At 38.9% G+C, this 26,058-nt stretch overlaps 1 protein-coding gene across 16 annotated transcripts in view; it reads left to right on the top strand.

Moving 5' to 3' along the window:
- Positions 1-26,058, top strand: part of ZNF236 (zinc finger protein 236) — a 117,646-nt gene that overhangs the window by 47,202 nt on the left and 44,386 nt on the right. For 14 of the 16 annotated variants that reach the window (XR_011441643.1, XR_011441641.1, XR_011441642.1 and 11 more), the window contains 7 exons: positions 8,408-8,680; positions 9,947-10,150; positions 18,511-18,652; positions 19,308-19,568; positions 22,260-22,513; positions 24,102-24,203; positions 24,701-24,852. Coding sequence is in view for 13 of the 16 variants with exons in the window: in XM_023648002.2 (XP_023503770.1) it covers positions 8,408-8,680; positions 9,947-10,150; positions 18,511-18,652; positions 19,308-19,568; positions 22,260-22,513; positions 24,102-24,203; positions 24,701-24,852 (1,388 nt within the window). In the remaining 3 variants the exon portion in view is untranslated. The remainder of the gene's footprint in view (positions 1-8,407; positions 8,681-9,946; positions 10,151-18,510; positions 18,653-19,307; positions 19,569-22,259; positions 22,514-24,101; positions 24,204-24,700; positions 24,853-26,058) is intronic. The other 2 variants (XM_023648003.2, XM_070275874.1) reach the window with 1 other exon arrangement.

The following is a 26,058-nucleotide window of genomic DNA, read 5'->3' on the forward strand; positions in this document are numbered from 1 at the left end:
TGTAAAAAATTTTGTAGCATTAATTCTGTTGGCTTATAACTAACATTTTATACAAATCAAACATTTAGATAAGGGTGTGTTTGGCTGTAGTCACAAATATACAAAAAATTGCTGCACAGGTCACGAGAGTAAAATTTTGACTATCCTCTGTTACCCAGTTTTGAATTTTAGAAGGGACCTGAAAATCCGTTTACTGTCTCTCCACGTAGATCCCTCTTTATCTGTCGGATTCTCTCTTTCTTACTGATTTGTTGGAGTTCTTTATATAGTCTGGATTTTATTTCATTGTTGCTTATATGTGTTTGAAATATCTTCTTCAGAAATATCTCCTTTCACTCTCTTTAAGGTGTCTTTTGATAAACAGATGAATAGAGATTCTTACTTTTAATGCAGCTGTATTGATCAAGCTTTTTATTTATAGTTTGTGCATTTGGACTTTCATTAAGAAAGAAATCTCTCTCTTACCCGTGTTGAATTCTCCCTTATGTTCTAGCAAAAGTATTAAAAATTAACCTTTCATCTTTATTGTCTCACCTTGACTTTATTTTTATGTATGCTGAGAGGTAGGATTGAAATCTTATTTTTCCTGTGTCGTAACAAGTTGTCTAGCATTATTTATTGGAAAATCTCTCTCTTCTTCTCAGATATGTAATGCCACTTTTGTTGTAGATCTGCTTTCATCTATGTGTACGTCCTGCTCTCGGCTCTCAGTTCTGCTCCACTTCTCTCTTTGTTGGTGGTAATATCAATGCCACACTGTCTCCATTATTTTATCATAACTCTCGAAATGCATAAGATGAATCTTTTATTATTCTCTTCAGGATTATCTTGGTCTTTAGTTTTGGGAAAATTGGTATCTTTAAAATATAGTGTTTTTTCTATTTAAGAACATGTTTTTCTTACTACTGATGTCTTTTATTATATAAAGCTCTTGCAAGTCTTCTATTAGATTTGTTCTTTTTCTTTATTTTTTTGTCGCTCCAAACTATTTTTAAATTGCATTTTCTGTTTGTTGTAGGTACAAAGAAAAATAATTGACTTTTGTGTAGCAATTGTGAATCAGCAACCAATTAACTTCGATTATTAATTGTAGCAATTTGTAGATTATTTTGCATTTTCTCTGTAGATAATTGTCTATGAATAAGGACAGTTTTTCTCTTGTTATGTTGGCTTGGACTTCTACTACAGTGTTGTGTAGAAGTGTTGATGGTGGTCTGCTTCCATCCTAATTTTTTTTTTTTTAAAGATTTTTTATTTTTTTCCTTTTTCTCCCCAAAGCCCCCCGGTACATAGTTGTATATTCTTCGTTGTGGGTCCTTCTAGTTGTGGCATGTGGGATGCCGCCTCAGCGTGGCTTGATGAGCAGTGCCATGTCCGCACCCAGGATTCGAACCAACAAAACACTGGGCTGCCTGCAGGGGAGCGTGCGAACTTAACCACTCGGCCATGAGGCCAGCCCCATCCATCCTAATTTTTAAAGGGGATGGTTTTAATGTTTCGTAATTGAGTTTGGCTTTTTACTATAGGTTTTCATAGATATCTTTCAGGTTTAGGAATTTCCCTTCAATTGTTAGTTTATTAAGGGTTTTTGTTTTCTTCTTTATGTGGACTATCAAATGCCTTTTTTTCTCTTTTGTTATGATACAGTTGATGTAGAAACCATTTAAAGAGATGTAATTGCTATCCACAAAAGATTAGTTTTGATTATTGTATTCCCTTCATGCTTTATGTGACTGCCTACATAAAAGAAAATTACAATTTTCAAGTATTTTATAATTAGCAATTTTTTAAAAAGTACATTGTTTTGGTCTTTATAAAGGACTTGATTTAAAGTTTCAAATAAAAAAATTAAGATACTAGGATAACTCTGCTATATGTTTTAACAGCATATTTATATAGAGCAATTTGAGTTGGTATGCAAGCAGCTTCTCTTGTTGTCACGTACCTGTATTTAGGGAAAATTACACCCACTTTACAGAAAAGTCATACTACACATACTGCAACAAACTCAAAGTGCTGTTAAAAAGACCAGTGTGAATGGCACAGAAAAATTGCTTCTTTATAAATTGTTTTCTTTTTTTTAAAGATTGTCCCTGAGCTAATGTCTGTTGCCAATCTTCCTCTTTTTTATTTTTCTTTTTCTCTCCAAAGCCCCCCAGTACATAGTTGCATATTCTGGTTGTGAGTGCCTCTGGCTATGCTATGTGGGACACCGCCTCAGCATGGCCTGACGAGCGGGGCCATGTCCCCGCCCAGGATCCGAACCAGTGAAACCCTGGGCTGCCACAGTGGAGTGCGCAAACTTAACCACTTGGCTGGCCCCCTTCTTTATAAATTATTAATTGGAGTTATGAATGATGAGTAGGCACAGGGAGATTCAGTCCTTAGGGCTTTGCTCTCTGGAAGAACACCTTTGAGTCATGTTTGAGAACGTTAGTATCAGGTTACTGGAGCTTACCAGAACTCCCGAATTATTTCTGGAGCTCCTTGCAAGGAGGGCAGGTGTTCTTGTTGAAGATACTGAACACATTCTGGGCCCTCTTCGAGATGGACTCTTTCCAGTGTCACTGCACACCGGGGTAAAGCCTGTGCTGTCTGTGTATCTGCCACGTTGGAGGTTTGTTCTAAAGGTGCTAGGAAACACGTAGAGACACTGTGCTTATAAACAAAATCAGCATATCCCGCTGGTCCATCTTCACCTCCGCAGAGTTCTGTCAGCTTTGAGTTCTGTGCGAGTCTGATTTCTCTGGATATTTGACTGTTCCCTGGGTGACAGTGACCAGCACTTGTTTGACGTCCTCTGCACTTTGCTCTGCTCTGACTTCACTCGTTCCACTGCCTGTGACTTTTTGCAGGGAAGCAAAGTAACTTCTCTCTAAAGCAGCAGACTGGTGGTTTTCTTCTGCTTGTTGGAGTGACACTTCAAAAACTGCGTGAAGCAGAGGCATGAACATCTGTTGTAAACACAGAGATGCCTGTATCTTAACTGTGGCTGTTCTCTGGTTGATGAGAGGAGTGCGCTCCTGGGGGTCTTTCGCTTCACAGTCTTTGTGCATATGTTCCCAAGAGGACGGGGTGAGCAGAAGACCTTCTTCCTCTAGGCAAATGCTCGTGCAATGAAGGAGAGTGTGAACTCACTTCTGAGAAGATCCTTTTGTAAGGGACCACTGAGAACTGGCAAGAGTGTCTGTAACAGTCCAGATAAACTTTGGAAGAGCCACATTGTTTCATGGTCTGCTTGCTGTAACCAAACTTGGACCAGTTAGTGAGATATTCTGTAACAAAAAGCAAGGCGAAGACTTGGGCTGCTGTATTGCATCTACAGCTCCTCTCTGGTTGGAGATTCAGCATCTGAACTTGAAGCCCAGGATATGAGCATCTCCCCAGTTGTTAAACAGTAGTTCTGAATGTTTGTAATTAACTCGATGTTCTAGTTCTTGACAGCAGAACAACTTTCTGTAACTGACGCTGTGAGTCCTCTGGGCTGGAACTTCTGCACACACCTGCCAGGCATCTGGGGAAATCTTTAACTGCTTGAAATAAGCCAAGGCCCTTTGTCTAAAGTCTGAATCAGTATTTGCATTTAGCCCTGAATGAGCCTGTCCCTCCCCCTCTCCTGCTCTACTTGGAGTTTTCTGATCACCGTAGGTGTGCCCCTCTGATCCCACAGAAGAATCCACAAGTATCTTCCCCATCACTCCGTTCGCCTCCCGCCTGCACTGCCCAGGTCCTTGTCACCTTGTTGCTCTCGTCCTCCACAGCCGACACTGGAGACGGAGGTGGCGGTGTCCCTGGCACCTTCTCTCGCGTGGAAGCTGATTGAAGAGTGAGGAGGACACGTCTAAACTGCTTTCTCTCCTGCTGGAAGCCTGGTGGCTTCTCGTGTGAGGCTTTCCAGCATCTCCCTGTCTGCCTCTCAAGCTCTGGCTCTTGCTGATTCCCACCAGACGGCTCACGCTCTGGCCATATTGGACTGTACATTTCTGGAATCTCATGCCTGGCGTTTGCTGCTGCTTTTGCCTGGTAAATGTACCTCAAACCCAGTCCTTCTTGGCAGTCCAAACACCGGCCTTTCGAAGCTCAGCTAGAGGCTCACGGCTCTCACGTAGACATTTTTAAGGGCTCTCCTCCCCAGGGGATGAATCGGCACTGTCTTCACATGTCTCGTGCTCTCTGTACAGGCCTGCTTGTGTCGCCACCCCGTCGTCCCTTCAAGGGCAGGAGCATGCCTGGAATGCACGTAGCAGCTTGTAAATGCACAGTAAATGCTCTCCTTGAAGTAAAGCCGGGAGGAAGGTGCACTCTGGCTGTGGAATCACACAGACCTCAGGGTGCACCTTAACTCTCCTATTTACTGGCATTTGACCTTGGGCAAGTTAGTTAACCTTTAGTTAGCCTTTTCATCTGTAAAATGGGGCAATGATACAATGAGTGGAAGATAACTGCATGAGAAAATCCATGTAAAGTGTGAACAGTGCCTGACACACAATAAGTTCTTAATGAATACCAATATTTTTAAATAGGTGAAACTTGCTCATGTCCCACAATTCAAAAGATACAAAACGGTATACCATGAAAAGTGAAAAATCCCCTGCTCGTTGTTGTTGAAGAATGAGCGCCTCCCCCCAGGGCAGCCACTGTCACTGGGGTCTTGTGTGTCTGTTAAACGAGCGTGAGCATGTTGGTATATATCATTAATCTTCTTAGCAGGATGAGTAGCATGCTGTATATATTATTTTGAAGTTTACTTTTTTCCACCTTTTACCTTATTTTACAAAATGCCTGAATAGCATTGCATTTTATGGATAATTTAATACTATTTAGGTTCTTTGCCGTCTTTTGCTGATAAAAACAATGCTGCAGTAGATAATTTTGTAGCTCCGTCATTTCACACATGTAAATTTATCTCTAGGGTACAGTTCTGGAAATATCAGAGGTTTCAAAGGGTAAGTTCTGTAAAGATTGTTTTAAGGTTTTGATTTTGAAATAATTTCAGGCTTAACAGAAATGTTGTAAAAACGATGCAAAGAATTGCCATATGCTTTTCATCTAGATTCCCCAAATATTAACATTTGCTCTCTCTTATTACCTGTATTTTCCCTGAATTTTCTAAGTGTGACTTGCGGATGTAATACTCATAACTTTAAATACTTCAGTGTGTATTTCCTAAGACCATGGACAACGTCTTATATAACCACACTGCAGTCAGCAACATCAGGGTATTAAATTGGTCCAATCTACAGACCTTATTCAAATTTTATTATTTGTACCATGAATGTGCTTGATAACAAAAGAAAAAGATATTTTGTACATACTTTGAACATTTTGGTAAATATTCCTGATTTCCTTTACTGGAGTTTATCGATTTACACTCCCAGCAACAATGTATTGGAGTGTCTGCTTTCTCACAGCTTTTTGAAGAGATCGTTGTCAAAATTGTGGGATCCTTTTTACTCATCTGATAGGTTAAAAAATGCTCTCTTATTGTAGTTTTAATTTCATTTCTCTTACAAGGAGTAAGGTTGAGCAGCTTTTCATGTTAAGGAGCATTTTTCCATTAACTGACTCTGGATTTTTATTTGCTGTGATACATTCAGAATGATAGTATTTTGGGAGCTATGTTTGTGGCATATCTTCTTTTCTAATTTGTTTGCCTTTTGAGTTAAAAGGGAGAGGTATTTTGTTTTTGTATAGCCAAATTTGTCAATGTTTTATGACTTTTGGACTTGGGTAATACTTAGACTTCAACACTGATGTTGTAGACTAATAACTTCTTTATCTAACACTTTCATACTTTCATGTTTGAAGTTAAATCTTTGACTCAATTTAATTTTTTTGTTTCCCGATGGGCACCCAGCTGTCCAAGCCTCGTTTATTGAATAAGTCATATTTTCCCCACCGAGATGCAGTGTCACCTTCATCATACATTATACTCTCCAAACTGTATGGGTCTTTTCTGGACTTTATTCTCCTCCACTAATCTGTCTTTTTATTCATGTTTTCTGGTACCAAGCAATTTTAGTTTTAATAGTGTGGTTTCATAATTAGGAAGCCTGGTCCTCTCTTGTTACACTTTTTTAAAAGTGTATTTTTTACTATTTTCATATATTTATTTTTTCATATGTACTTTAGAATCATCTGATAAAGTTCCAAAACTCTAGTTCTAAAAAAATCCTATTGGTATTTGTATATGTGACTCAACCAGGGAGAATTGATGGCTTTATAACTTTTAGTCTTTGTACCAAAGGCTAGGGTATGTGCTTTATTAAAGGCATTTCCCTTTATTCAGATCTTCTTTTTTTTAAATATATTTTTAGTAGTATTTTAAAATTTTCATCTTGATTGTGCTTATCGATATAAAGTATGTTGATTTTCACGTATTAAAATGGCCTCTGAGTTTTAATTTTTTTAGGTATATAATCATATCATTTATAAATAATAGTTTTACCTTTTCCTTTATAGTTTATACTGTGTATTTTCTTTATCTTGTCTAATTTTGTTGGCTAGTGTCTCTAGAACACAATAAAGCAATGGCAGTGGTAGTGGACCTCTCTTGACTTTATCGGGATTTCTTTTAGTGTTTTCCTATTAAGCCACATGTTGTATTGAGATAGATTTTATTCACCTTCCCCTGTTTTTAGACAGTTTTTGAAAGTTAAAACTAGATACTGAATTTTAGTAAGTGCCTTTTCATCTTGAAGATGATTATAATATGTGTTTTTCTTGTTAAACTTATTTATGTGTTTGAAGAGAAAAGCTACTGCTCAGCACCAGGGTGGGTTGCCATATGGGAGTGCAGACTTGGTTTCCAGGTCTTTTGCTTTGTCAAAGGGTCAGGATCTGGGTTCAGTTTTCTTTCTGTGACATGGTGTGGGCTGAACAACACGTATGCATGCCAGGCTTCAGGGCTGCCCGTTTGTAATCGCTATTCCAGTCTATTCCCAGAAATAATTAGAACCTGGTGACAGTTTTAAATTATGCCATCTTACGTAAAGATATATTTTCATTTTTGTTTGGAAAAAAAATCTCATTTTGGGGGAAGACTAATTTTAGCTAATAGATATTATAGTTCTCTCTCACCTTTTTATCCCTTGGTTTTTTGACTTGTAATGATAAGACTATTAGGTAATTATTGCACTTCTCTGAATTAATTTTTACCTATTAGTTTTAAGCAGTCTTGAGTTTTAGACTTCCTTTATAAACAATATCACTATAAAAGAAATGTCTTCCTCTCACTTTGAAAACCATTTCCCTTGTTGCTACTCTCTCTCCCCCATCATGCTTTGTGTATGTTCCTCTCTTTGTCCTTGTTTTCATTGTATCACTTTTTAGAAAAATGTTATTTTTCATTCTTTTTCCTAACCTCCTTTCCCGTGTTAGTCTTCAAAGAGCATTATATTCAGGAAAATAGATTTTCTCTTCTTACAGATTCACTTCATATAAGGAGAATTCCTTGTATTTATTCATGACAGAGAAAGAAAGAAGATTTTCTTTTTCCCTAATAAAACTATTTCTGTACAGACATATTTAAATAAAAAGTTAAAATTTTCTGATGATTTCATTAACATGGCCAAAATATTTTTGATTTCAAGTGGATTCTTTACCTTATTATAGGTGCCTATTTAATTTTAGATGAGTAAATCTAAGAAAAAATTTTAAAAACTAAAAAATGATTCTACTGAATTTTGTTTTTTAAAAAATTTTTTATATTTTAGAACTCATTTTACTTATTATATTTTCATAAATTCTACTTGTGATTTTTCTTCTGATAGGAATAGTTTTAAACCTGATTGAAAGGTGAATAATAATATTTAGAGTAACAACACAGAGAATCTTTTCTATTTGATCATGAACTCGTTTGTGTCATATCTACTATTTCTTTGTCTTAACTATTTGTAAATTCCCTTTTATAGCAAAATACACTTACTATTTCCTAATTATTTGCATTTGTACTGTTTTATTAGCGATATCAGATGAGCTCAAACGACGCTTATTCCAACTTCATTCCTTCTCCTCATGTCCTTTGAGTAAATTTTGGAGTCACTGGATCCTGGCTGCTTTCATTCACGTTCGCAGTGGGCTGTCTGTGCTGTGGACTCAGGATTTATGTTGCATTATCTGTCCAGTTAGCGCTTTCTCTCTCACAGGCTGTGATTTGTGTTCTCATGGGACTGTTAGAATTTTCTGTAAGATTAAATCATAGTCCTCCATAATTTCAGTGATTATGCAAAATTCAACTTTTTCCATAATTGATCATATATCTTCTGCTGTGGCAAAAAGTATACAGCTTTTCATAGGTATGGTGTGCTATTTTAATCTAACCCTAGAAAGGAATTCAAGTGCCTTAATATTTGGCATCATGCAGTTTCCTGGCCAAGCTGGACTGTGTGTTTAAATTTTGCCTTAGGCTCAATCCGCGAGGAGAATGGCGTTCGCTGGCACGTGTGTCCCTACTGCACCAAGGAGTTCCGGAAGCCCAGCGACCTGGTGCGCCACATCCGCATTCACACCCACGAGAAGCCCTTCAAGTGTCCGCAGTGCTTCCGGGCCTTTGCCGTGAAGAGCACTCTGACCGCCCACATCAAAACGCACACGGGCATCAAGGCGTTCAAGTGCCAGTACTGCATGAAGAGCTTCTCCACCTCCGGCAGCCTCAAAGTGCACATCCGCCTGCACACAGGTGCCGCGGCCCCCCGACGGCAGAGCCTGCGGAGGATCGCTCCGCACTCTGAGGGCGCATTCTCCCTTCTTTTCATAAGGGTTTTTGATTCCCTTCTGTAGGCTAGGCATGGGGTGTACACTGGTAAAGGAGGTCCGTGGGACTGATCTCATGGAGCTGGGGCTTCGTGAGGGAGGCGTCAAGCAGTAGCACTCGCGAATGCACATAGAAGTGCAGAGTGAGAGGGAGGCTGCTCGTGGGTGGCCAGATTTAGACAGACTATGGGCCCTTCTCCGGAAGAGGCACCACTTGCGCAGCGTGGGAAGACCTGTGGGTTTGAGCTGCCCCGCTGCAGCCGGCCCTCTGTGCGGAGGCCTTGGCCGGGAGGGACACCTTAGCAACGGCTCTCCCTTTCAGAGACTGTAATCAGTATGAAGGCATGAAAGCGCATATTCAGGCTTCAGTTTTGTTTCCAACAGCTTAATTGAGATAAAATTCACTCTTTTACAGTGTACAATTCAGAATTGTGCAACCTGCACCGTTATCTGATTTTTGGACATTTTTATCCTCACCCCCAAAAGAAACCCCATACTGCTTAGCAGTAACTTCCTCTATCCCCTCTGAGTTTCTGGGCTGCGCTGGGCGTGTGGATGAGTATTTGAAAAAGCTGAAATTAGTCAATTTCGTTCTGTGTCCTTTTTTGGAATCTGCATTTTCGTTTACCAGTAAAATTGTAAATGAAGGAACTTTCCTTCAGAAAAGGAGAGTGATAGTAGAGGATTGTTGAGAGGACATTATGACCATTGTCAGCAGCCCCAGCGTTATTTACAATCAGTAACATTAGTTACTGCTGGGTACCCAGTGCTGGGCACTGCAAGAGTGCTGTGTACACATGAGTGTGTCCAGACCCAGCAGCAAGCCTGGAGGCAGGCGTTGTCACTCCAGTTTACAGATGGCAGCTTGAGAGGGAGAGCAGTCTTACACACTTCAGTGTTCTTGAGGACTGCTAGTTGTTTGAATGTCCCTATTTTACAATGTAAGGCTTTCTCCTAAAAATAGTAAATTTTCCTTTTTTTACTAAAATTCTCTTATTACATGCCTTAACATCTATAGTATGCACTGTATTCAAACAAGGAAAATAACTCTATAATATCCACGAAATTATAAGCATGAAATGATAAATTGAATATTCAAATCAATATTAAACTACTAGAAATTTATGTTGGCATTAATTGTTGAGATGCATTCCCTTGAAATAATCCTACTGTGTTCTTTTATTTTTATTAGGAGTCAGACCTTTTGCTTGTCCTCACTGTGACAAAAAGTTTCGAACCTCAGGCCATAGGAAGACTCACATTGCTTCCCACTTTAAACACACGGAGTTAAGGAAGATGAGGCACCAGCGAAAACCTGCAAAGGTTCGTGTTGGCAAGGCGAACGTTCCAGTCCCTGATATTCCTTTGCAAGAGCCAATTCTCATAACTGACGTAGGTAAGACTCTCTTCCCTGTGGTTCCTTGCAAAGGGCATATAAATATGATGTTCTACGTTGTTAGATCGTTTTAGGCATGGTGTTAGTGAAGTTTTCGTTAAGCATTGTCTTGCGTTATGGGCCAGTATGTTCCAGGATCAAAATTAAAATCCTAGTTCTGTCTAAACTGCCCAAATTGTGTTCTTGGTTAAGAGAGAAATGGTGTGTAAGTGAAGATAGCGGTATATAAGTCTTCATTGAAGAGAAGTTCCTATCTCAGTGGAGCTGCTAAAAATGGACGACGGTTCTTTATGTGAAACTCACAGTGCACTTTGTTTGCCTCACCTGAAATCCCTGCATGGTGTGTAACAGTGTTATCTGGGCTGCTTTGTCTTTGGATTAAGAAGAAAAACTACCCGCTTTTAAGTTCTTTTTAGGCTCAGTGTTGTTATAATCAAGGTAAATTATGATTTTGTTAACTAAAAAGAAAATGCTGCTTACGAGAATCTTCAGAAAAGTGATTTTTGTAAGCACTAGAACCAATTAAAGAAACCTCATTAAATTCTGTGTGAGAGTTTACATTTTATGCAGTTTCTGTATTTCATCATTGTCTTAGACAAGACAATCCAGTCAATGAACAAAATTAACATCAAGTGAAATATAATTTAATATAAATAAAGCTTAAATGGCATAAAGAGAGCTATTTTAGATTAATATAAGTTATAGTCCACCAGTAAGATGATAAACAGTCATGAACCTTTAAGTATCTAGGAGCATATCATCAAAATATATAAACCAAAAATAAATAGAAGAAAGGAGGAAGTATAATGAGAAATCCTGAGATCAATTTAACTAAACTCAGTGAAACTGAAGAGGATTTGAAGCACATATATAAAAAGAGTGATTTAGTACCTTTATAGAATCTTTTACTCTAAAATACACACTTCTAAATATGCATGAAATAGAAGATCACATTCTAGGGCATGGGAAATTTCAAATTCTTGAAAGTAGATATTGTACAATCTTTGATTACAGTTCAATGAAAACATTAATAGAAAATAGTTATCTAAAATTTAATTATATGGAAAAGAAAGACTCAAAACTACAATTACATGCTACAAAGAGGAGCATTATATCAACAAATTGGATGGACCAAAGCTGCCATCGGCAAAATTAAGACTTTTAAAAAGTATTTCTTACTACAAAATAAGAAAAAATGAAAATAAAATACATAATTCAAAAAACTAGAAAAATGGAAGTAGCAAAATGGAATTAATAAATATAAGAGAATTTAAGATAGAAAACAAAATTCTAGTGACCTTAAATGCTTTTATGATTTTAAATGAACAGTAAAATAGATGACTTGGTATGTCACTAGTAAACTGAAAACTGAGAAAACAGCTATAATTTTAGGGATGAGAAATGAGCTATAAGCACAGATATAAATGAGATAAAAATTGTTTTCAAATCTTCTCTACAACTTTTTGCTAATACCTTTGAAAGTTTAGATGAAATTGGTCTTTTCTAGGATAATGTACTTATCAGAATTGACTCTGGAAGGAATGGAAAACCCCAAAAACAAACAACAAATTAAAGATCTTCCTCTCCAAAATACCAGTCTCTGATTTTATGTATGAGTTCTACTAAGCTTTCCAGGAGCTATAATTCTTAGGGTACTTAATTTTTTTAGAGCGTAGAAACTGGTCAAAATTCCCAAGTAGGTTAAAAGACTTTGAACAACAGACCAATTTCACTTAATGTGTATTTAATCTTCACCATAGTCTATAGCGTCTCAGTAGTTTGTGTTATTCTTGAAATGCAGAAAAATATCTAAAAGTCAGGACAAATTAAACATTTATTTAGTAGTCGCAGAATTATACTTCATCTTTGAGGGGTACCCTCAAATTACCAATTTTTTCAGGTTGCCATGAATCAAGTTAAACACCTGTGGGTTTCTTGACTTTAAATTTATGAATCCTTAGTTGAGTTAAATGAGAGTCCTGAATCTCTAGACTTTCATCTTACACCAAGTTAGTGGAAGTAGAATTCTGTTTGGTCTAGGCTGAGCAAGACACCTGAGGGAAATGATTCGTAGAGGAGGCTTCACATTGTCAAATGTAAAATATTGTAAATGCTTATTTTCATACTTAGCTTCATTGTTATTTATATTTGTGTGTGTCTCTTCTCTCAGACTCTGAGCTCCTTGAGGGCTGTGTTGAAAAGATATGACTGTAGTAACCTTTGAAGGATAGATTTTGATACAAATACAACAGAGAGGGTTTTAGCATAGATTAGTTACAATTATTTGACTTAATCGGGAGATGAGATGTTCCAATTCAGTCTAGTTACTTGAAATACAGTATGCGGGGCTGGCCCAGTGGCCAAGTGGTTAAGTTCGCTCCCTCCGATTCGGCAGCCCAGGGTTTTGCTGGTTGGGATCCTGGGCGCGGACATGGCACCGTTCATCAGGCCATGTTGAGGCGGTGTCCCACATGCCACAGCTAGAAGGACCCACAACTAAAAGATATACAACTATGTACTGGGGGGATTTGGGGAGAAAAAGCAATTAAAAAAAAAAAAAGATTGGCAGTGGTTGTTAGCCTAGGTGCCAATCTTTAAGGAAAAAAATACAATATGCTTTACATTGAGACTGTCACTTAGGAAAGTATTAGAATGCATTAAAAATATTATGCTGAGTAATTTAATCTCTGCATATTAAGGCAGCACTGTTGGATAGTATAATACCGTAAGGTGATATATTTTTAAAAACTTTTAGGGCTGCATAGGGACTTAAAAATAGTCTTTCCAAAGTTTCTCTACATTCCTCATTCCTCATTTTTACAGCTGTAAAAACTGGGCCCTAGAGAGTTATAACGTTGCTTTTAGGTTATACAACTAGTTTGTGCTCATGGTAGAACTGGGACCTGGATCTTCTGACTTCTAGACCAGGGTTGTGTTCAGTAAAACGCACTTCCTTCCCACGTGCATTACCATTGCCCTCTGGGCACAGAAGTGTGGAAGAGCACACCATGATTTTCAGAGTCCCTGTATCTTGGTATCAGCCACCAGTAGTCTTTACGAAACTTGAATATGTGTAGTTCATTGCATTTTAGGGATTGTATTTCACTAGTATTTAGAGTCTATTATACTCTAAATGTTTATTCTTCTAATTCAAGAACTAAATTTTAAATAAAATAATGTGCAGCCTGGGGAAATATTGGAGTCAAGGTGATCATAATCTGATCTGTAGCTGCGTCTGGATTTTCAAAACATATGTATATTATATGTCCATTTTTAAAACAATCACTCTTTTTCTCTATGTATGACTCTGTGTATGTGTATAAGTATAATATCACCATTTTTCCGTTTTGCGTAGCATAAATGTTTGAAATATCTTTTCTCTGAAGTGAGCCAGAGTTTGGTTATCTATTATTTTAAACCTCAGGCTGTAATAATTGATCTTCCAAGCTCATATTTATGTTTTAATCATATTAATATTAGTGCATTTATCTTGCTTTTCTCTACACATTTGCCTAACCTAGTATATCAAATTTCTTTTATACATGTTATGTAGGATATATTATATATGTTATATTTGTCATGCAATATTTGCATTCTCTTACTATTTGCACTATATGAATGCTTTTGTAAAACTAAGTTGTGTTTTCCCCAAGCACCATAACAAGATAAACCTTTTTCTTCTGGTATTATAGAAGGAATTCTAGGACGTTTTAAGGACATTTCTAGTTTGTTTTTGAGGCATATCAGTTAACTGAAATTTATTCATGCCTTTCTTTGAGATAAGTAATTTCCTTAAAAAAATATATTAAGGACTGATAATCTAGTAAAAATGACATAATATAGCCAGGACCTTAGGACTTTTTATGTATGTTTAATCACCTTTAGTTTTTTTTCTTTAAAGATTGAGAGTTTATAATTAGCCTAACTTTTTAACAGAACTTTGTGAAATTATTAGAGTGAAAAATAAGACATCTAAAAATTGAGGTCTGTTATTTTACTTCTTTAGTGGCTCAAAGTAGGAGTCCCCCAAACCCTTCTTGCAAAGGGCTTAGAATCCTCTGGGGATCTGCTTCAAAATACATTTGCCTGGATACCCCCTAGGGATGATAATTCCATGTCTGGGGCGGGGAGAGACACTGAGATGATAGTTGTATTTACTAGATTGTTTATTGCAACATTGTGACAGTGTACACAGTTAGAAGCAATCGAAATATCCATCAAAAGGGTATTTAAGTGAACTGGGTACATGGGAATGTGGAATTCCTTGCAGTCATCCAAAGGATGTTGGAGATGGTGTCATATGTCATGACTTGGAAAGATGTTAGATGTATATATGAAGTATAAACAGGTAATTAGAGAACAGTGTGTAACGTTGATCCCACTGACATTTGTATGTAACAGACTCTTTTGTTCAAGTATACACTGAGCTGTCAGTTGTGGTTTTCTCTGAGAGATGTTACTGTGCAAGCTCTTTTGTTTTTCTTTTTATGATCCTCTGAACTTTTAGAAGGGGCCAGAGGACTTGCAGGTTTCCTAAGGGTAGATTGGCAAGGGGTTGGGTAAAGGGATTTGGCTCATGGAGTACAGGCAGCATTGAGAAGGAAGTGAAGACAGACTGGGAGACTGAAGACAGGCCAGGATGTGAGGCTGGGGCTCAGCAGACTCAAGGAATGGGTCGTCAAGAGTGAGAGCTTCCAGGGAAGCAGTTTGACAAAGACTTAGTGTTATGGAGAAGAAATGATGAACTAAACATTCTATGAAGTTGTTTATGATGGAGAATGTGTTTACCAGGGAACGTAGGTTCCAGAAGCCACAGGAGAAAGAGTTGGGAGGAGAAGAGTGGGAGGCTGGGTGGGGTGTTTGCTGCGGAGGTAGGTTGCTGGAGGTGGGGCACTGCACCAGGGTAGGGGTGACACAGAGAGGAGGGATGGTCCCTGGGCCTTGTGAGGGCTGGGAGCTGTGAGGCCTGGTGCAGATAGGCAGTCTTAAGTCTTTAGATAAGATTCTGGTGTGAGGTTGCTTCAGTGAGGGCTGGATGTCAGGGGCTAGACAGTGATGTCAGGGGCTGACAAGGTGGATGTTGGTTGTGTATCTAAAGGTGCTAAATCAGATGTGACCTAATGCCTGGAGGAGTCAGGCCTGACTGCTCCTTTGGGAGCCAAACGGCTGTTGAGCTTTGTGTCTGGACTGCAGAGTGCTAGGGGGAAATTCTCCTGGAGTCCTTCATGGACTTCAGGTCTGACTACTTGGTAAGCTCGTGAACACTTCCCCTCCCTGCCCCTGGCATAGTCTTTTTTGGTGTGGGAAATAGCAAGAGCAGTAATTTGTTTTCTCATTTGTGAAGTACCTTATTTTTTCCCCTATGAAACACATAGAAGACAACCATCCGAGGGCTTTTATTTTTTAAAAGTTATCTTGTGAATTTCTTTGAGTTTACCCACTTCCGTGAGTTTATGTAATTTACGTAACTAATTGCTTAAAATTATTTCACTTTCCTATGTTTCTCTTTCTCGTTGCTTTTTAATGTATGTTATCTAATAAAACATAAAATTTCTCACATTTGTATATTTGTACAGTTCATTTTAGTTGTGGGAGGAGAGTTTTACAATTTTTTTATTGGTGTTTTTCCTACAAAGCATTCATTCCATTAGGTTCACCAAGGAATGAGAAAATGGCTTATCAGATATTATTTGGAGTTTACAATTTTAATTAAGTGCTAATTTTATGCTGAGTTATTGAACCTGTTTGCGTAAAATTCCAAATAGCCGTGCCTAATATGCTGTTGTGCATTACCAGTGGACCTTCCACACTGAGCATTTTAATTTTACAGCTTCGTAAGCTTAGTAGTGACCAGAGGCGTCACTCTTTGTAGTTCCATTTTGGAGAACATTCACATTAGTTTTCTGTTCTCTTCATAGAACCTAACATGCTTCCCTAAACACAGTAGATGTGCAATGAAGGTTACCCGTAAGACCGTGAATAAGCAATCTTAGTTTGAATTTGTGTGTATTTCTTTCCTTTAGTGTCTAACTTCTAGACACTGGGAACAGGATCATTAATTTATTCAGTCATATTTATGTGTCCTACTTGTCAGGTGTTATGTTGGCCCAGGGCTATGTTCGTGACCATGGGACAGGTCCTAGGCTCAAGAAGGTATAGCTAGTGGAGCAGGGAAGAGAGACGAGAACAAGCAGTGACAAGCGCTCAAATAGAAATAAGTCCAAGTGTAGAGATAGGGAATTGTGGGTTTCTTCAGAAAATAGTCAGAGCATAATGATATAGAGGGACAAGATATAGCTGCATATGTACATAGATGGGTGGGTGGATGGATGGATGGAAGGATGGACGGATAGAGATAGATGGAGTGAGCGCTGGAATGCCAACTGACCAGTTGTAGTAGTAAGTTTTTGATAGTAAGCTGTTGAAGGTATCTGAGCAAATTGCTGTTAAGATTGTAGCTTACTTTGGTAAAAATGTTTTTCTGTCAGTGATATGAGAAGGTAGAGGAGAACAGTCATTTGGGAGGCTAGCATCGTCTAGGTGAGTATTTTGTAGAGCCATGTAGAGGAGAGAATGAGAGTGTAGGTTCAAAGGATCAGCCCTTGTACGGCCTTCATGTCTTTGAGCACCAGGCATGTCATTCCACCTACATCGGGTTTATTTAATATGCGTGTCCTGGGGAAGGTAGTGGGGATGCACTGAGTGATGAAGCTCTTTCTTTTGGGTGGGAAAGAAGAGTTGTTAGGGAAAAGCAAGACAGTGCCTTGAAGCACAGAGTGGTGTTGGAGCTGCCTGGAGGGAGAATGTCTGTGTGGCACTGTTACGGCTCTGCTAGTTCGAAAAACTGATGAAATGGGAAGAGGTTTGGCAGCTCTTAGGGTTTTTCTGTGTGGATTGTACACAGATCATAAGGGAGGGCTCTGAATTCTCTTTGAAGACCAAATGGAGCTTCTGATGCAAGCATCAGGGAGTGCAGGTCAGTTTACTTAAGTCTAGTAAGTGAGTGATGTGATTTAGCTGAGACATGGAGTTCTCTCCAGCTTTCTTATTTTTTTCTCCATTGTTTGAAATTGGTGGCAGTGGAAATAGAAGCGAGGAAACAAGTTTAAGAAATGTTGGACATGTATGACCTCCATGACCGGCAAATGACAAACAAATGACAGACTCAACGAGACAGAGGAGGGAGTTGTCAAAGATTCTGAAATGCCTGGCCCTGTATGAGTAGGAGAATGGAGTTCTATATGTAACTACTAGGAGAGCTGGGAGGAAGAAGCAGGTTTTAGGGCAAAGAATGAGCTGTATCCTGGACTGTTAGGGAATGAGGAAAGCAGTGTGTTAGGGGTGCCTATTGATAATCATTGCGTAGAGGTTAATGGTACAGCTAAGGGAGGAGAGAGATGGTGGACCGAGTCCAGAATCTTGGCAGATAGCTGCATTGTCTTGGAGGGAGGAGGAACAGCCAAGATAGAATGACAGCATGGGTCTTCCTCTTAATGTTCCAGGTAAATGTTAAATAGTTCGAAAGTACGTTTGGCCTGATTTGTGTATATAGCTCAGCTTGATCAACACATATTTATTACATGGTTAACCTAATGGAATTGTTTATTTATTGAAAGTATGTAAAACCTGAAATATTTAAGTTAGTAATTTTGTTATTTAAAGATATCCCTTTAATAAACTTCCTATGAAAATGCTGACTTTTTTAGAACAAAAGATTGTGTTAGAATCATTTCTGTTTTGAGTTTATTATAGTACATGGTATATAATCTTCATACTAAACAAATAAGGGATTAAAAATCCTGATTTACCTAAATTTTGGATATAGTTAGGTAAATTCCTTGCCAACAAATGCTCATATAGAAAGTAAATGTAGGAATCCATTAAAAATTGGCTCTAGACCCAAGGGAAGTAACTGTAACAATATAGATATTCCCTATGTTGCAAAAATATCTATCTGGGCCAGCCCTGATAGCCTATTGGTTAAGTTTGGCATGCTGTGCTTCAGTTGCCAGGGTTCGGTTCCTGGGCGAGGACCCACACCAGTGGTCTGTCAGTGGCCATGCTGCAGTGGTAGCTCACATACAAAAAGAGGAAGATTGGCAGTAGATGTTAGCTCATGACGAATCTTCCTCAGCAAAAAAAAAGAAAAAGAAAAAATATCTATCTTATATTAACTTTGTATTTCCTGATAGGTATTCTTTAAATAGCCAGTTCCTAACACAACATAGCTTTTAATTGCAACATTGAAATCTTTAACGCCTCAGAATTTTCATCTTCTGGGTAAAGCAGATGCCTTTTGACATATAACTTTTTTAGTAGCAATGACAGTGAATTATTCCTGATTTTCTTTTGGTTTGTAGGTCTTATCCAGCCCATTCCACGAAACCAGTTTTTTCAAAGTTATTTTAATAATAATTTTGTAAATGAAGCAGATAGACCATACAAGTGTTTTTATTGTCATCGTGCATATAAAAAATCTTGCCACCTTAAACAACACATCAGGTAAGGTAACATAGATTCAGAGATGGAAATTTAGTATAATTACAGTGATTTAGTGAAATGGTGACTGGTAGAAATATTAAGGATGGTAGTGTTGGCTTTGGTATTTAAAATGTCACGTTCGACCCCAAAATATTTATTGATGATTGATACTTTCATTCTTTAGTGTCTTGAGTAAAATATTTCACCCAGAAATTGCCAGTGAATTTTATTTACAGTCCTGTTATAGTTCGGTATTTGCAATTTCTAGGACATGTTGAGGAAGTACTTGTTTCTTTTCGTTAGAATTATGTCCTTTAACAGTTTTTCAGGTGTATTCATCAGAGTTTAGATTAATTGTTGGTGCTAGCACCAGTGAAAAGAAAATAGAAACTTGATCTCGAGGGACAGTGAGATGTCATGAAAAAAGTATACATCTTAGAGGAGGACATGGGGTCCAGTTTTGTCTCCGTTGTAGACTAGCTCTGTGACTCTAGGCCGTCACTTGAGCACCTGAGTCTCAGGTGTGCTTGTTGGTAGAAAGCAGACAGCTGCAACTTTGCTGCTTAGCTGAAAACAGGGATGATCGAGTGAAGTAATATACAAGAGTGCATTCTAGATTACAAAGCGTTATAGTGTGAGAAGCTTACTCATGCATTCAAATCTTCATTCGTTTTAGATCGCATACGGGTGAGAAGCCTTTTAAGTGTTCTCAGTGTGGAAGGGGCTTTGTTTCTGCGGGAGTGCTCAAAGCACACGTCCGAACGCACACTGGACTGAAGTCTTTCAAGTGTCTGATATGTAATGGCGCCTTTACCACTGGCGGTAGCCTGCGACGACATATGGGCATTCACAACGACCTTCGTCCCTACATGTGCCCCTATTGCCAGAAAACATTTAAGACCTCACTAAATTGCAAAAAGCACATGAAAACCCATAGGTATGTATAGTTCTGATGGTCACTTTTTAATCATCTTTCTAATTCCCAGATGGTGGTGGAGAGTGTTTTTAAGAAATAATTGTCTTCGATTCCTATATTATTACTTCTAGCTTGAGGTATATGGGGTAAATAAACTTCTATGTTAGTGTCTAAGGATCTGTTGAGAGCCACAGACTAAAGCATTAACATTTTTATTTTTAATATAATATTGAAGTAGTCTATATTGGGCTAAATGCTTTGTAAGCTCTCTTTTAAAACTGATAGTCAATAACAGATGAAATGCTAAATAGACTATGCCTAGTATACTTAGGTAGTGAAGATGTCAAAAAAAGAAGTTCTTCGTCAACTCTGTGATTTCTAGGCATATCATTAGGCATCTGAATGATAATTATTCTATGTTGTTGATTTAAAAAGAATATATTTTTAGCTCCTGCAAAAGTCTGCTATGAAAGCTGACTTCCATTTTCACTTGATTAGAGGGTTCCCTCATCTCCCAGGGGAGGGCATCCCACCAGCCCTGCAGAGATGCATTTCTGACTGTGTGGAGCTTGTTCAGGGGTTTCTGTGAAGCCGCAGAGCTCTGTCTTGTAGTGGAAAGCCTGGATGAAGGGACCACATCCTAGGAGGCTTTGAAAATAAGAGTTACTAGACCTACCATAAAGGAATATTGAACCTTCTGCCCTAGAACATTTACTTTGGACAGTATTTCAACCCGGATGTCTCTGCCCAGGTATTACCTGCAAAACAAATCCCCAGATGTTAGAATACGTTAACTGTGAGAAACAGTTGTTTTGATGTTGTCCATCTGGATGCCTGAGTGCACTTGACAGAATTGACTCCCTTGATTTTGGTACAGTTGATCGCTTAGTGAGAAGTTTAACTGCTTCTTGAGACCATCTAGGGAATATGATATTGGTGGTGTGAATATGGGCACCTCTTGCCATTTATATATCCGGTTGTACTTTACTGCATTTTATGGAGAAAATTATATACTTTATGTGCATTTGGGAACTGGTGAACTCATGAGTGCACAGATGTTTAGGATGCTGTGTTTCCGCTCACAGTAGTGTGATGTCTGAGTGGTATAGTGTACTATGAGGAGTGGAGCTTGGGCACAGCCTTGCCCAGCAGCCTGGTAAATAGTATTTTTCTCTGTCAAGAAGCCAGACCTTTACAGTGTACTTTCTGTGGTAGTGTTAGGAGTTCAGGTTCAAGGCCGTTTATGGACTCAATGGCCAGTGGTATAATTTCTGGAAAGTAGGTCGGCTGCCTTTAGATGGGATGTTGCATCTGCCACTGCATGTCATGGGTTATGCTGAGGGACACCTGCCGCAGTTGCGCTAGGAGATGAATGTGTGATGGAGGTGGCACTCTAAAGACTGGCAGGGCTGTCGTATGCCAGAGTGGGTGTTTCTCTCTCATAGCGCGTGAGGACTTTGAACCTGCCTGCGAGCAGGGTAGCTCCAGTGTTTCATCCCTTTGTTTGAAGCCTTGGGAATTCCCAAAATACTGTAACACTTACATTTAAAATAGGTATAAAAGGTTACTATAGTAAAAGTCGTGGAAAAAAACAACCCTAGCAAACAAACAGAAAACAAGACTCCACCAGTTACCATGCAAGACACGTTTCCTCCCCTTTAGGGCAGTGGTGGAGAAGACACGTGAGCAGCATGGCATTGCTGTGCAGCCACCATCGGGGAAAGGGGTGACGATATGTGTTCTCATTCTTTGCTACTTTTTATTACATTTTTGTTCCCCCTTCCTCAGTGAAAGTAGTTGGTAAGTGACTATTTGTGATATCAGAAAATGAAGAGGAAAGATTTTGTTTGGAACTAAGAATGGAATTTTGAGTTGGCAGATTCATGAGATTCTGGAATCAAACATATGGTGGAGCTTGTATGGGTCTGACCATGATATCTTAGAAAGGGGAATAGGTCATTCATACTTATTAGATGTTGTGTAGCCTGTTAATCAGATAATTGAGCTATTTTTTTAAGTTCTTTGATTCATTCACTGAATTAATTGTTCATTTTTCTCTTTAAAAGATAAGTTGTTGACCTTGCTAAAGATATACTGGATGTGTTTTGTATACGTAAAAGCTATATTAAAATGAATAATGATCCTGCCGAAAGTCAGAGTGGCCATATGCCTCACGGTTCTGTAACGCAGTGGCTCTTTGGTCGGATAAGACGTCTGTGGCCCTGGCTGTGAGAGATGGCAGGTTATAGGACGTTGTCTGCCCCCTCCCCAACCATATACCACATTTGTTTATGGTACTGAAATCAGTCCGTAGAGGCACTGTCTCATTTTGTACAGTTCTTTTTCTGAATACTTTAACTCACTGCAGAATTTGAGTTGGGAGAGTTTTATTTTGAAATATGGCATCTTTTCTATTTTTTTAACTTTTTAAAAATTCTGGTATGTGTTATCCTTCACCCTCCCTTTGTTGCCTTCATGTGCCTATAATCTGTGAAAGCACTAAAGATAACGCAAAATGATTTTTCTTCAGAATCATTAATAGTATTTAGTCTTCAACTGGATTGCCATCATGACTTCAAAATGAGAGAATTTCAAGTAAAAATGTTAATTTATTAATTATTTAATAAATAAATTACAACTTGCACAGTTGTATTCCGTGTGTGTTATTATTGACAGCATCTAACTTTTTGAGTTATCATTGATCTTTTGGAGATATGAACTTGCCCAGCAGCTCCAACAGCATCAACAGGCCGCCTCGATAGATGACAACACCGTGGACCAGCAGAGCATGCACGTCTCGACTCAGATGCAGGTGGAGATTGAGAGTGACGAGCTGCAGCAGACAGCTGAGGCAGTCGCAGCACACCCCGAGGCCATGCTGGACCTGGAGCCACAGCATGTCGTAGGCACGGAAGAAACAGGACTTGGTCAGCAGTTGGCAGATCAGCCTTTGGAAGCAGAGGAAGGTAACTATTTCAGAGTTTTAACTTTTGGAATTATCCGTATAGTTTTGCAGCCCTTCCTGCTCACTGTAGTCCATGTTGGTATCTCATCTCTGACTTCTGTAAATCACAGTTTGTGCTATGTATGTATGTGCGAGAGTTTGGTGTGCATATAGAGTTATAGAAATAGGATCTTTCACTACATAGTTTTTTGTAACCTACTTTTACCCCTTAATATATTGCGAATATCTTTTGTTTTCAGTAAGTATACATCTCTGTACATCTGTATGGTCTGTAGTATTCTATTATGGTATTCCATGTCTGATGCACAGACTACTGCAGGTCTGTAAATTGTTACGAGCCTGCACCGAGATTAGGCTCCTGATCCAGCACATTGCTTCCTTCATCAATAGAGTCTTGCTACAAAAAGTTGTGAGCCCCACTGCAGACAATGAGTACAGTGACATACAGTAGTCTCGCCTTATCCTTGGGGGATACATTCCAAGACCCCCAGTGGATGACTGAAACCCGGATAGTACTGAACCCTGTATATGCTATCTTTTTTCTTATATATATATACCTATGATAAAGTTTAATTTATAAATTAGGCACAGTAAGAGATGAACAATAACTAATAATAAAATAGAACAATTATAATAATATACTGTAATAAAAGTTACCGTAGATCTTAGCAACTCAGCATACCATTTTTTTCCTTTCTTTATTGAGTAGAGAACTTTTAGCTTTTCAATTACAGGAAGCACTATACAGCTTCTCCTTGGCATATCAGAATTGCCAGCATCATTCCTCTTATGCTTTGGGGCCATTATTAACAAAAATAAAGGTTACTTGAACAAAAGCACTGAGATACTGTGACGGGTGATCTGATAACCAAGAGGACTCCTGAGTGACTAGTGGGCTGGTGGTGCATACGACCTGGGTCTGCTGGAGAGGGACGGTTCACATCCTGAATCCTGAATCACTCCATCCTGGGATGGAGTAGGACAGCGTGAGACTTCATCACGCTACTCAGAACAGCATGCAATTGAAAACTTACAAATTGTTTATTTCTGGAATTTTCCATTAAATATTTTCAGACCACGGTTGACTGGTTGACTATGGGTAACTCAAACTGTGGAAAGCAAAACTGTGGATAAGGGGGGATGGCTGTCGTGGATATAGATCTGGCACACGTTTCTTGTCTCATTTAGGCCCACTAACAATTTGCTGGCCAATTTACTTTCTTTTTTAAGGATGTCCCAAAATGTATTTAATCTATGAGCAGGATTTTGTACTTTTTATCCTCTGTGTTGCCTGGAACAATGTGCGTCCAAAAGGTTTTAAATAGTTGTTACATGTAATTGCATTTAGAATGTTACTTTATAGAAGAATGTCTAAGTTTTAGGATAAACTGTGAAGAGATATACTGGAAGTACAAAGATAGTGCCTTAACCATATCTCATATCTATATAAATTGCCTTCCTACTCTCTTTTCAAAAATAAGGGGCTGATTTTTGAAAACTCACTGAAGTATCCTTTTGGACAGATTGGGAGATCTGAAGTAACTTGCAGAGTTGTGAATTCCCCCTTCTTTTTGCGTTCTTGTCTTCAGATAGGTTCGTGGCTCCGCCCCACACTCTGCCAGGGCACATGGACCAGTTTGAAGAGCACGCTCCTCCGCAGCAGCCCTTTGAACCGGCTGGCTTGTCCCAGGGTCGGTGCTGGGTCCCGTGTGGGGTTTCCAATGAGCTGTACCTGGGTTGGGTTGAATTTTACAACAGCCTTAGGTGTCTTTTTTAAGGCCCGTCTGAAATTTATGGTTTCAAACCAAATAATGTTTTGCATGGATTTTGTGTGTGTGTGTATGTATACTATTTTGTGGTCTGCTCATCTTTTCTAGAAAGTGACTTTAACAATCATTCTACACTCAGTTTCTAGCCAAGAAAAGATGATTGAGTAGAAATTGGGACTTAGGGGTAACTGAGTGTTTATGGCTAGCCTGTAAGCCCACACTGTAAGGATATTGGCTCAGTGCAGTCTTCCCCCAGTTAGCAAATAATTTGAAAGCCCCTGATAAAAATTAATCCTGATTCTAATTCACAAGGTAGATATGGTCCTTTAAACATTTTTATTTATAAACCCACTTTTTTTGCCTTTTTTTATGTAACTTTAATATTTTTTATAGGACTCATATTTCATAATTCGTTTCAGGTTTTACAGTGACTGATACGTACAATCAGCAGACTCAGTTTCCACCTGTCCAGCAGTTACAAGATTCCAGTACACTAGAGTCTCAGGCCCTCTCCACAAGTTTCCACCAGCAGAACTTACTTCAGGTTCCCAACTCTGACGCGATGAACGTGGTGAGTATTTACAGAGGGAGCATGTGTCATTGTTTAGCAGAATCTGTTTTATTCTTCACTGTGATTGTTTAAAATTTGCTTAAGAGGGCATACTAACTTCTTATAACTTTAAGATTATTGCACCACCTGTGAAAACTTAGATGTTTAGCATATAGGGTTTTCTTTTCCCTTAAAACATTTTAATTTTACTCAAAGATTTCATTCTCATGATGTGGCTTTACTTTTTTGGCTAAAAGACAGGAAAGTCAGTACAGTGTTGTGTAATAACATCTGATGGATATTATGTTGGTTTAGTGACAAAACCTAAACATCTTTATTTGTGGAATCCTAAAAGAAATGTGTTAGAACAAAAATATAATGAATGCTGACATACCAAAAATAAATATTTAAATGCATCATTTAAAATTTTTGTCTCTTAGTCAAGCTGGGTACATTTAAGGTTTTGGTTGCTTTTTGGTTTTTCCATTTTTGGAAATTTTTTTTTGCTCAGGAAGATTTGCCCTGAGCTGACATCTCTTGCCAGTCTTCCTCTTTTTGGTTGAGGAAGATTGTCCCTGAGCTAACATCTGTGCCAGTCTTCTTCTGTTTTGTATGTGGGTTGCCTCCACAGCATGGCTGCCAACCAGTGATGTAGGTCCACATCCGGGATCAGAACCGGGCTGCTGAAGTGGAGCGTGCCGGACTTAACCACTAGACCACAGGGCTGGCCCCTGGAGATTTTTTAAAAGTGATGAAAATGATTGGCCAATCAATTGTTTTCTTTCTTTAAAAGCCACTCTTGCTAGCTTTCCCAAGTGGTCAGCCTGGACTCTCCAGAGAACACTTCAGAGCATTTTTTCCTGGCTCAGAAACTACATAATTGCCAGCAGATGCTGAATCTAGGTAGTGGAGAACATGCTGCTGAGTAGCTGACCCTCCCCTCCAGAGCCCCCTGAATAAAACTGCAGAGCCAGTTCACTGTAGCGGAGTAGGGCTCATCGGATCTGGTCACCGCAACCAGGCGAGCAAGCGGCCACACACAGGCAGGTCCTCCACCGTTGATGGTCTGTCCTGTGCCTGTTCCATACGGCCTGAAGGTCAGCTTCCCCTCTGTCCATTGAGCAGGGTGTTTTCTGGAGGGGTCAGAAATCATTGACCGGATCTGTGCTCAGTTCTTGCTGTGGGAGCCTTGGTCTCAACACCTGTGTCAGGAAGGTAGAGGGCTAT

Source organism: Equus caballus, chromosome 8 (genome assembly GCF_041296265.1).
Source record: "Equus caballus isolate H_3958 breed thoroughbred chromosome 8, TB-T2T, whole genome shotgun sequence".
Classification (NCBI taxonomy): domain Eukaryota; kingdom Metazoa; phylum Chordata; class Mammalia; order Perissodactyla; family Equidae; genus Equus; species Equus caballus.